This window comes from Schistocerca gregaria, chromosome 5, assembly GCF_023897955.1.
Source record: "Schistocerca gregaria isolate iqSchGreg1 chromosome 5, iqSchGreg1.2, whole genome shotgun sequence".
NCBI classification, from domain to species: domain Eukaryota; kingdom Metazoa; phylum Arthropoda; class Insecta; order Orthoptera; family Acrididae; genus Schistocerca; species Schistocerca gregaria.
The window spans coordinates 353,068,780-353,081,105 of NC_064924.1; the positions used below are offsets into that span (position 1 = coordinate 353,068,780).

A 12,326-nucleotide genomic window follows, 5' to 3' on the forward strand; every position below is an offset into this window, starting at 1 on the left:
GCACAGAGCAGCTTGCGGTGATTGTCCTACACAGCAGCTACTGTGCTGGAACTTTCAGTTCACAGTACTGACACCCATATAGGCAAATCATATAATGAACTAGTGTTTGTAGATAGTGATTACTGATCTGGGTGCTGAATTTCTGTTACATCCTTCAATATTAGTTTCTTGGTGACAGTTGTTGATATTGTAGTTTGTTTGTCACTAAACCAGAATGTGAAACTACATGTTTCATTAACCGGGATACCACAATCAGTGATGTACTCCGTCAGTCCTATTTGGTAAGGATTCTAAAAAGAGGACAGACAAGCATAGTGTAGGCAGTCTCTTTAGTAGATCTGTTACAATTTCTAAGTGTGCTGCCAATAAAACTCAGTCTTTGGTTACTCCCTCACAACCTTTTCTGTGTGTTCCTTCCAATTTAAGTTGTTCGTAACTGTAATTCCTAGGTATTTAGTTGAATTTAAGGCCTTTAGATTTGACTGATTTATCGTGTAACATAAGTTTAACGAATTCCTTTTAGCACTCATGTGCATGACCTCAGACTTTTTGTTATTTAGGGTCAACTGCCAATTTTTGCAACATTCAGATATCTTTTCTAAATAGTTTTGCAATTTGTTTTGATCTTCTGATGACTTTATCAGTTGATAAACGACAGGATCACCTGCAAACAACCTAAGACGGCTACTCAGATTGTCTCCCAAATCGTTTATATAGGTAAGGAATAGGTGAGGAACAGCAAAGGGCCTATAACACTACCTTGAGGAAAGCCAAAAATCACTTCTGTTTTACTCGATGACTTTCTGTCAATTACTACGAACTGTGACCTCTCTCACAGGAAGTCACAAATCCAGTCACATAACTGAGATGATATCCCATAAGCACGCAACTTCCTCTACAAGCCGCTTGTGTGGCACAGTGTCAAATGCCTTCCGGAAATCCAGAAATACAGAATCGATATGAAATCCCTTGTCTAGCACTCAACACTTCACTTTATGTGAGTAAAGAGCTACTGTGTTTCACAAGTACGATGTTTTATAAACCCATACTGACTGTGAGTCAATAGACCACTTTCTTCGAGGTAATTCATAATGTTTGAACACAATATATGTTCCAGAATCCTGCTGCATATCAACGTTAATGTTATATGGGCCTGTAATTAAGTGGATTACTCCTACCATTTTTCATGAATATTGGTGTGACCTGTACAACTTTCCAGTCTTTGGGTATCGATCTTTCGTTGAGTGAATGGTGGTATATGATTGTTAAGTAAGCAGCTAATGCATCAGCATACTCTGAAAGGAACCTAACTGGTATACAGTCGGAACCAGAAGACTTGCTTTTATTAAGCGATTTAAGTTGCTTCACTACTCCGAGGATATTTACTTCTACTTACTCATGTTGGCAACTGTTATTGATTCGAATTCTGGAATATTTACTTTGCCTTCTACTGTGAAGGCATTTTGGAATGCTTTGTTTAGTAATTCAGCACAGTCTTTGATAGTATCTCCATTGCTATTGCGCAGGGAAGGCATTGATTGTTTCTTGTTGCTAACATACTTCACATATGACCAGAAAATCTTTGGAGTTTCTGCCAGGTTTTGCGTTGTGGAAACTGTTAAAAGCAAAGCATCCCGCACTAAAGTCCATACTAAATTTTGAGCTTCTGTGAAAGATCGCCAATTTTGGGATTTTGCGTCTGTTTAAATTTGGCATGCATTTTTGTTTCGTTGTTTCTGCAACAGCATTCTGACCCGTTTTGTGTACCAAGGAGGATCAGTTTCATTGTTTGTTAATTTATTTGGTATAAATCTCTCCATTGCTACTGATACCATTTCTTTGAATTCAAGCCACATATGGTCTACACTTCTATTATCAATTTGGAAGGAGTGGAGATTGTCTCACAGGAAGGTGTCAAGTGAATTTAAATGCTTGTTATTAACTCAGGATTATTTGTTGCTAAGTGGTCAAGTGTGTTTTCACAAGTTTTAGTATTAACGTGGGCTCATGAACTAACTGCTCAGAATACTTTTTAGAGAATGCTTTTAGCACAATTTTGGATGATCCTTTATGCCTACCTCCAGAACTAAATGCGTATTTTTGCCAACATATTGAGGGTAAATTAAAGTCACCACCAACTATCATCATATGAGTCAGGCACATGCTTGAAATCAAACTCAAGTTTTCTTTGAACCTTTCAGCAACTGTATCATCTGAATTGGGAGGTCAGTAAAATGATCCAATTATTATTTTATTCCAGTTGCCAACAATGACCTCTGCCCATGCTAACAGACAGGAACTATCTACTTCAATTTCGTGACAAGATAAACTTTTGGAACACCATTAGGTTCTTCGCAAAAATTTTGGCTGAGCTAATCTCCGGCTTTAGCCAGCTTTCTTTGCCTATAATGATTTGAGCATCAATGCTTTCTATCAGCACTTGGAGCTCTGATACTTTGCCAACACAGCTACGACAATTTACAACTGTGATACCAATGGTTCCTGTCTCTACGTTCTTCCTGTGTTTGGCATGAATCCTTTGTGACTGAAGCCCTTCTTGTGTTTTCCAAAGAGCCTCTAACCTAAAAAAACTGCCCAGCTCACACCACACAGCCCCTGCTACCCATGTAGCCATTTCCTGTGTATAGTTGACACCTGACCTATTCAGTGGAACCCGAAACCCAACCACCCTCTGTGTCGAGGAATCTGCAGCCTACACTGTCACAGAACTGTCTGAGCCTCTGATTCAGACCCTCCACTTCGCTCTGTATCAGAGGTCCGCAATCAGTCCTGACGACTTTGCCGCAAATGGTCAGCTCTACTTTCATATTGCAAGCAAGACTGGAAGCCTTTATCACTCCTGTTAGCCGCTCACAACCAGAGAGGATCTCTTCTGATCTAAAGTGACACACTTCATTGGTGTCAATGTGAACAACCACCTGCACCTGCAGTTGGCTCCATCCTGTGCTCTTCATGGCATCCAGGAGTACCTGTTCCACATCTGGAATGACTTAATCTAGTAAGGACACGAAGTGCATATTGGTTTTCTTTTCCTTCTTGGCAGCCATGTCCCTAAGGGGCCCAATAACACTCCCATCGTTGGAGCTCACAACTATCAGTAATCCCATCCTCTGATTGTCCGGATCTTGCAGGCTTTAACAAATGTGATAAAAAAGGGAGGGAAATATGCCATGTAATAGGCTTTAAAATTATCTTGAGTAATACTGGACACAAAATTAAATAAAAAGATATAGAAATGAGTTTAAGAAAAATGACACTTTACAGTACTGTTATGAAAATCATTGTCATAGTGGAAAAGTTTTCAACTGTAATTCAGCGAGCGCACACACACACACACACACACACACACACACACACACACACACACACACACACACACAGAGAGAGAGAGAGAGAGAGAGAGAGAGAGAGAGAGAGAGAGAGAGAGAGAGAGAGAGAGAGAGAATGAATAATACTACTACGTAATCAGAATTTCATCTCTCAACTAGTAGTTGCCAAGCAAATATGATTCCAGTTTGTGTTTGAGGTTAATTCTACTACCCATTTCAATTCTTTACATCACACAGTAGGGGAGAATTAGCTGCCCCCCATAGGTATGAATGGCATTTTATGGTTCCAATTCCACCCACCCCCTCCTCCTCAATTTAATTTGAATTACAGTAACCTGTAGACCAATTACACTGTGTGTGCCTTACTACGTACTTACCTCAACTATCATTTGATTTGCTATGAGTGATGTGACACAAGAATTGTATAAAACAATGAAAAGACTTCATAGCCTACCTATTTATTGCGAGAGTTGCAGAAGTTATATGAAATTATATAGGCAACCAGAAAAGCCCTGCGAGAAATGGCTTTTAAACCTACAGAAACATTGCTTAGCCTAAACTGTTGAGTTCCCACTCTAGTGAGATGTGATCAATTATTTTAAGCTGAGAGCTGGATTTCAATAAAGCGGTGTTTTGACTGTCAGCAAGACGGACATGCTGGTGATAACCCCATACATTTGTATGTTTATTGGTGTAACACATGTATAATTCCTTATATAAACCAAAGTATAAAACATACTTTGAGACTACTTCACACTTTCATGAATATCACTCATCCTAAAGGGAAACAGTTTCAGTTGCAAAGAATATTTTAATCTCAGTGCAGGAAATACTCAAACTTAGTTTTTTAAACGTTCTAGCAATTACCTTTGTAATGTGTGATAGGAATATCTGCTTGTACATGAGGCACCATGTTCTTTATTTAATTATTGTGTGTTCTACACAATGTTGGTTACTTCTATCAGTCAGTGTAATGTTTTCATTCATAGTTTTCCTGATGTCAAGATCACAGTATATTGTGATCAAGGAGTAGCATGGACCATCAGGAGTAGGTACAACCTCATATGCCATTATTTGTTTACTAAGAATTAATTCACAAGAGTGATTTATAATGATGTTTCACATGCTACTCGTAAGTTGTCAAAAATAGCTACATAAATTAGAAACTTGTATGGGGACCTCATTTTATAATTATTTAACTGGATAAATGAAAAGAAAACAAGACACAGTCTCCCCTTGACAGTGAGCATAAACAAGTGCATTCATAAATAATGGATGGATTTTGAGCATTTAAGAAAGTGAAGTTCAGTTCACCAGCAAATACAAGAAGGCTTAACATGACTTCAGTAAACCCCAACAAATAAATAATAATAATAATAATAACTTAACCCACCTGTACAACAGTAGCAACAACAGGAACCTTTATTTGCACAGCTTTAACTTTTGCACCAGGTGAGCGGTGAGCTCCACCACCTTCTCCTTGAGCAACAGTTATTTTGCCTGCCTGTCGCAGATCCTCTGCAGTTGCTGGCACTAACATCTGACGTCGTCCAGGACCAGGTGCAGGGTGCACCTTAACTAAAACAGGGATACCTCTTGCTGGTTTAAGCAGTGCAAATGGAGTCTGACCCTCACGTTCTGCCACCTGCATGGCACGAGTTCTGATAGGATCAATAAGAACACCACCTGCTGTTTTTGGGTCACTTTGAGTGTTAACAACATTTGCACTGTTACTAGAAGAGCTGTTTCCAGATACCTAAAGTAAAACAACATATTATTGTAAGATAAACTGATAGTGTTAAGTCCTGGGTCGACTGCATATACTGGAAGGAGTAAAGGTAACCACACACAATATAGCTGTAGTAGTGAGTGACCAACAGGCACATAAACATGATCATACTAGCTAAGCTTTTGGACAATGACCTGCTTTCAAGCAAAAATGCTAAACACAAACAAACAAACAAACAAACACACACACACACACACACACACACACACACACACACACACACACACACACACATTACAGCTAGAGAAAGTACAGCTCCATAGCTACAAATTTCATCATTTTTATGTGCTTGTTGGCTGATGCTTACACTAATGTAAGAGGTACTGGCATAAGAACATGTAAACAGACTGCAATATTTACAGGTCTGGTAAAGAAATTAAGTAAACTACGAGGGAGTGTAATATCAAGATAATGCTACTCTAATCCTAAGGTTGAATTTTACAGAGATGGAGCTGATGATGAAAGTAGTTCTTTATTTATTGTTGGCTTAGCCTTTAAAGAAGAAGTACACTTCACATTCCCACAGATTAAAAATTACAGTACAAAGAGGAAGTAAAAATGGTTGAAATAAAAAATTAAAATGTATATATTTGTCATCAAGTGTCTTTTTTTCTTTGTTGTGCCTCAAATTACAAGGAGTCTCCCTGCTGTGCCATTAAAAATATATATATTTATTAGAAACAACTTTTATCGGCATTTGCAAGTTCCCACAAAACTAAATCACTTTTACATGTAACTGCCATTCACAATGTTGGAACTGCACCAGATTCTTCCACTCATACTTTATACAAGTTTTCTGTCCGGTAACAGAACTAGTTGACAACTGTATTCTTGAGTTGCTCATCATCATCTTCAAAATATTGTGCACCAAACTACTGTTTCAGTTGCAGAAGGAAATGATACTTGCTGTATGTGAGTTGAGTACTGCAGGGAAGACGATCAAAAAGTTCTCAATGAACGTACTGAATCTTATCTTTCCTATGAGTAATGAAGGTTAGGTTAGCTTAGGTTAGTGTTTAACGTCCCGTCGACAATTAGGTCATTAGAGACGGAGCGCAAGCTCAGGTTAGGGAAGGATTGGGAAGGAAATCGGCTGTGCCCTTTCAAAGGAACCATCCCGGCATTTGCCTGAAACGATTTAGGGAAATCACAGGAAACCTAAATCAGGATGGGAGGAGACGAGATTGAACCGTCGTCCTCCCGAATGCGAGTTCAGTGTGCTACCACTGCGCCACCTCGCTCGGTAGTAATGAAGCATGGAAGCATGCTGTTGTGGCAGAGGACCATCCTGGACAACAGTTTTCCACACCGTGAGTTTTGGATGACACGTTTCAGTTTGGTGAGCGTTTCGAAATTCACATCAGCTGTAACTGTTGTTCAGTGTTCCATGAAATCAAGCAGACCAACACCCTTAGTAGTGGCCATTTTGGTTTTTTTATTCTTATTATTATTTTGCAATTTTTAATGGCACAACTGCATTGAGTGGCATTTTTTCCTGCATTGGTGAAGGATATCCATGTCTCTGTGGTCATAATACTGTAGGAAAATAAACCCTCATCACTGTGTTGACAGAGCTCCAAAACTGCTCATCCACCTGAGCTTTTTGTGTTGTTCGGTAACCAGTTTTGGTATCCACCTTGAACAAATGTGCAATAGCAGAGTTTTTGTTGTTGATAATCATGTAAATAGTGGTTCATCCAACTTGAAGAAATTCATCAGCCTGAACACTCATCATCAATCACTTCATAATTTGTAGCCCTCTTGTTTCATAATTTCATTGGTTTGCATACTGAGCCTGCCACTCAGTTTTTCGTGGTACATATTTGTATCACCACTTTTCAAGTCTCAACATCACTGTCTATTTTTTCCTTCACTCATTGGTGTAGATCCATAAACTAGGCACAACAACTTTATTTGTATTCAAGTAAAGCATCTAAATATGGAACTTTTCGCTTTTAACTCAGACCAGTTGCAAACATGATATTACGTTGCCAAGTCATGAAGTGCTAAAGAGCTTTGTTGAGATATGGCCATATCAAAAATGTCAGTCACTTCATTTCAGAACATTTTTCCACAAGACAAAGTAAAAAGCTGTCACTAAAGTATGTATACAAAGTATATATACAATACAATATGGAATACAGTTTGATAGTCTAAGGAGAAAAGTTGTTTGCCAACAGCTTCAGCATATTTTCCACTGACACTTTTGGTAACAAAGAGACAATGCGCTGACTGATCTCCACATTGAACACAATTTTGTACGAGTAAATTCTGATTTGTTTCATTATACATATTACAAGCCAAATTATACTAACTTTCATTATTCAGATTAGAATAGATCTGTTTTAAATAATTGGCACATTGAGCTACAATATACCCGATGAGAACCACCTGAAAGTCAAAACATCTGCCTTCCTATTGTTCAGGGTTACATGTAATTTAATAGTCAGACCATACATTTAGTTTCATAAGCTTGATGCCACATTAAATATTGTGAATTTGGCAAATCAGCAGATACTAAGTACTGTCTTGCAAACAATCACACAACAACATTCAATGAGAGAATAATTAGTACAATGTATCACCCTATTGGGATTTTGCTATCAAGGAAACCACTGAGATCAAATTACGCAAAATTAAGTTTAACTGACACAGCGTATATGCTGTTAATGCTACATGGAAATGTGTGCTTGCTTGCTTTGAGTTTACAGAGAAATATGCCACCAAGCTTACTTCTCAATGAGAGCAGTGGCCACATTAGCGTTACTCCATTGGTAGCATATACAGTGTGAATCACCTAAAACTTGCACTTGCAGAAATGGTAAGTGCTATTGATGTGATGTTTTCACAGAATGGCTTCATAGTCAGGGGCTCGTATTGTTAGCCAATAAATAGCTTGTAATACTACTTAGAAATCATTTTTTTGGAAATACAAACATTTTTTAAATGGAGCAATGCATAGTGATACTGTATAACGAACTACAGGTAGGGTAATTTAGAATGACATTGGTGCTTGTTGGAGGATTATAGTGTGAGTCATTTAAAAGATAAAGTGCTTGCTTACACTAGTTATGTGGATTCTGACCAGTAATGAGACAACTATCACACGTTGTGTTCAATATGACCACTGGCAGCTGTAATACATGCTTCCAGACTGGTCTGGAACAACTGCTGAACACGTGCTTGCATTTCAGCAGACACGTCTGAGCAGGCTGCAGTAATGTGTCATTGAATAGCATTGGGTGTTGTCATAATGTCCTTGTAGACAGCTCTTTTCAGCTTTTCCCACAGAAAAAAGTCTAAGGTGTAAAATCTGGGGAACTTGCTGGCTAAAGTACAGGTCCGTTGTGTCCAATCCAACAATTTGGAAACAATTTGTGAAGACATGCTGTAGTACGTCGAGCAAAAATAGGCTTAAGAATTGATGGTTTAGTATCCCACAGTGCATGTTTAAACTCCACAGATGCTGATGTTCCACATGACAAAGCCAATGGGGATTATCAACAGGCCAATACAGCATGTCTTAGCAGTTTAACTGGCCATGACTGGTAAATGTGGCTTGTCACTAAAAGATACATGACTTGATGGAGAATGCATAGGACACTTGCCTGACTGATACCACTTCCTCCTGCAATTGTGTGGGTGAAAGTGTGTGGATAGACTGCAAAAATATTAATTTCTCCTTCTTTGTCATCACTGTTTCCTTCTGTTATGTTATCTAGGTGTTATGCTACCACTTTCACGTAACTGATGGAAGAGGCTGCTAAATAACTGCCGAGATGGTTGATATTTATTGGAAAACCTTGCCACATACATTGTGCAAGAACGAAATGCATTCTTCCTACACTCTCCATACACTGTGAGCATATCAGCTTTTTCTGCACTGGTAAATTCCACTGTCCACTCATGACGTACAGCTTGGACTGTCACACAATAAGACTAGCAAGTCACAGTGTTCTCAATGAACATACACTGTAAGCAAACATAAAAACATTATACCTAGCAACCACGCAGGCTGAATGGCACAAACAAGTATCAGCGTGGAAACTTTGCATAATACAATATCTCATAAACAACACACTAGACACCTGTGACAGACACCACTGACATTCTGATTTACCCTACTTCTATCAAATAATGGAAACTCCAGGCAGGCATATCAAGAATGTAGGAAAAGATAGATTGCTACATACCGTAAAGAAGACACACGCACGCGCACATACACGCGCGCGCGTGCGCAAGCAAGCAAACCTCATGCACACACGACTGCCAGCTCCAGCATCTCAGGCTGGAATGCAACATGACATGGGAAGCAAGAAGCGATTTGGAGGGGGCTGGGAAGAGATGGTAGTGTATGGATGGGGATAGAGACGAACGCTGTCTACTGGAGTGCGCACGGACTTGTCTGCCAACAGGGTCATCACACCCAGAAATGACGGACATCCTATCTGAGATAATTCCCACCCCTCCTAAAGTGGTGTTCTGCTGGCCAGTCAACCTTCACAACATCCTAGCCCATTCCTATGCCACCACTCTGAATCTCAACCCCTTACACCAAGGATCATATCTATGTGGAAAACTCAGGTGCACAACCCAATCCACCACCCAGCACTTCCTATTCCATTCCTGTCACAGGATAATCCTTCCCCGTCAGGACCCAGGCCTCCTGTGAAAGCAGCTATGCCATTTACCAGTTCTGCTACAATCACTGCACAGCTTTTTATATTGGTATGACTACCAACCAGCTGTCCACAACAAAGAATGGCTCTGCCAAACTGTGGTCAAGAGTAAAGTAGTCCACCTTGTGGAACGACATGTGGTGAAACATAATATACTTGATTTCAATGGCTGCTTCACTACCCGAGCCATCTGGACCCTTCCCTCCATCACCAAATTTTCTGAACTCAGATGGGAGTTATCCTTACAACACATTCTCCACTCCCGTAATTATCGCAGCCTGAACCTGTGGTAACATACTGTCCTCTCACCCTCCTCCCAACAGTTTACACCCCCTCTGTCCTATCATCTCTGCACTCACATCTCCCAACCTGTGTATTTGCAGCCCTCTGCCAATGCATCCACTTTACTATCCCTGCCAATGCATCAACTTGACTCTCCTCTTCTTTCTTGCTCCCCCCCCCCCCCCCCCAACCTCGAAATGCTGCGCATGCTGGCAGTCTAGTCCCAGAATGCTCCAGACAGACAGTGTTCGCCTCTCCACCCATACCAGATTGCTGCTTGCATCCCACATGATGCTGCATTCCAGCCCAAGATGCTGGAGTTGATGGTCATGTGTGTGTGAGGTGTGCTTGCTTTTTTGTGTGTGCAAGGTGTGTGTGTGTCTTTCTTTTACTGATGAAGACTATGGCTGAAAGCTTTTTATGAGTGTATTTTAACTGTGCCTGTCTGTTGACATGTCTTCTTTACAGTAAGTATAAATCTCTCTTATACTATGTTTATTTGGTTAATGTCAATAAGCATTGTTCCATTTAAAGAAGTGTATGTTTGCAGAAGAAAATACACTTTCTAAGAATTATTAAACTCTGTTTATTGGCTAACAATTCGAGTCCCTGACTGCCAATCCATTCTGTGGAAACTGCACATCAACAGCACTTTCCATATGTGATATTTGCGGAGCAAGTGTTATGTAATTTTACCTGTATGAACACCTTGACTGACTGGTACATATAAAATATCAGCACTGTTCCAGTTGAAATATGAGCACAGTAGGAGTTAAAAAATTCCAGCACAGTACTTGCTAACAGCAGTCACCTCTTGAGACAAAGGAAATCGTCAAGAGCCAGAAATATAACTGTAAACCCAATATGACAATGGAGACAGGAGAATGTTGAACAGTGTTTAGAATGTTTTAAACCAATTGATTTGATGCAGTAAGCAGTACTTTGTACAAATGTCAATCCACTACTTCAGCCCACAAATGAAACAAAAATCAAAGCAATAGCAGTGGGCAGTGAGAGGGGTCAAACTCACCTGCTGGATGGCTTGGTCAGTATTTATAATTCATCTTACTATTTACCTTGCCTACAACAAAACAGTTACTTGCAAATATTTAACAGGTCTTTTGGACCAAGTGGATTAAAAAATACATGACAAGAAACCAGAATTGTTGAAGAAATGAATCATCTTTAATCAGGACAATGCACCTGCCAACAAGCATCCTTTGGTAATGGGAAAACTGAAGTATAATCTGTTGGAACATCCATCCTAGTCACCAGATGTTGTATCCTCTGATTTCAACCTGCTAGCACACTGAGAGATTTTGTGACTGGAAAATATTTTCAGTCTAATGTTGATGAAGTTGTGGTATCTGTCAACATATATTTTACACACCTACCAAATAACTCTTCAGAGATGAAACCCACTAACTGAAAGGATTCTACACAACACTTTTTGATGATAATGAGGACTATGTTGAAAAACAGCCTAAAATACCATTTTCACCATCTGCCAAAGAATTTACCTATCTTTTGAAGATTTTACCTTGCTATATAGCATATAAAGCTGGACATAGCCACTGGACATTTTCTTGCCACAAGTCACACCTGAGACAGGAGCTGACATTCACTAATTGATCCATCTTGTGAATCAGTGTCTAGTATGGGGAGGGGGTTCTATCCTTTATGTTTTCTCTGGCTACATTCATATCTGCCTGCTTACTTCCTTTAAGAGGAAATTGTACTGAAACTTTAGTATTATTATATTTTGTAACTTGCTAATCCTTATACCGTGCTTAAATCAGTGTATATATCTGATTTTTTCAAACGTTCCTGAGATTGCATTGTAGAATGAAAGTCATGTGAAGTACATAAATATGAGAATACATCACGAGGATTTTTGTTGTATGGCATGAACTCAACATTCCAGAAGAGTCTATATATGACCTGCAAGGTTAAAGTAAGTTTTGTGAGATGGAATTCATAATCAGCTTATGTATCATTGAGGAAGTATTCCCTGTAAAGCTTGCACATTGTTAAAGTACTCTTCTAAGCTATGTAAATGATAACAATATGTCTCTACTCCTCTGTCAGAGCACCAAGAAATCAATGTAATTGTATCATCTTGACTTCACTGTTGTCACTAGAGATGCCACCAGTTCCTATCATTTACCACACTTATCACAATACAATATAGTGAGTGCATTACATCTCATTAGTGTACAATTTATC

General features: G+C 39.3%; 2 protein-coding genes across 2 annotated transcripts in view; one reads left to right on the forward strand and one right to left on the reverse strand.

Annotated features, from left to right (window-relative positions):
* The window catches only part of LOC126273341 (dynein axonemal heavy chain 10), a 1,458,287-nt gene that overhangs the window by 457,205 nt on the left and 988,756 nt on the right, over positions 1 to 12,326 (forward strand). The gene's annotated exons all lie outside the window — the stretch shown is intronic.
* Positions 1 to 12,326, reverse strand: part of LOC126272141 (zinc finger protein 358-like) — a 64,569-nt gene that overhangs the window by 12,298 nt on the left and 39,945 nt on the right. The window contains exon 5 of the mRNA XM_049974755.1: positions 4,744 to 5,106. Within this exon, the coding sequence (XP_049830712.1) occupies positions 4,744 to 5,106 (363 nt within the window). The remainder of the gene's footprint in view (positions 1 to 4,743; positions 5,107 to 12,326) is intronic.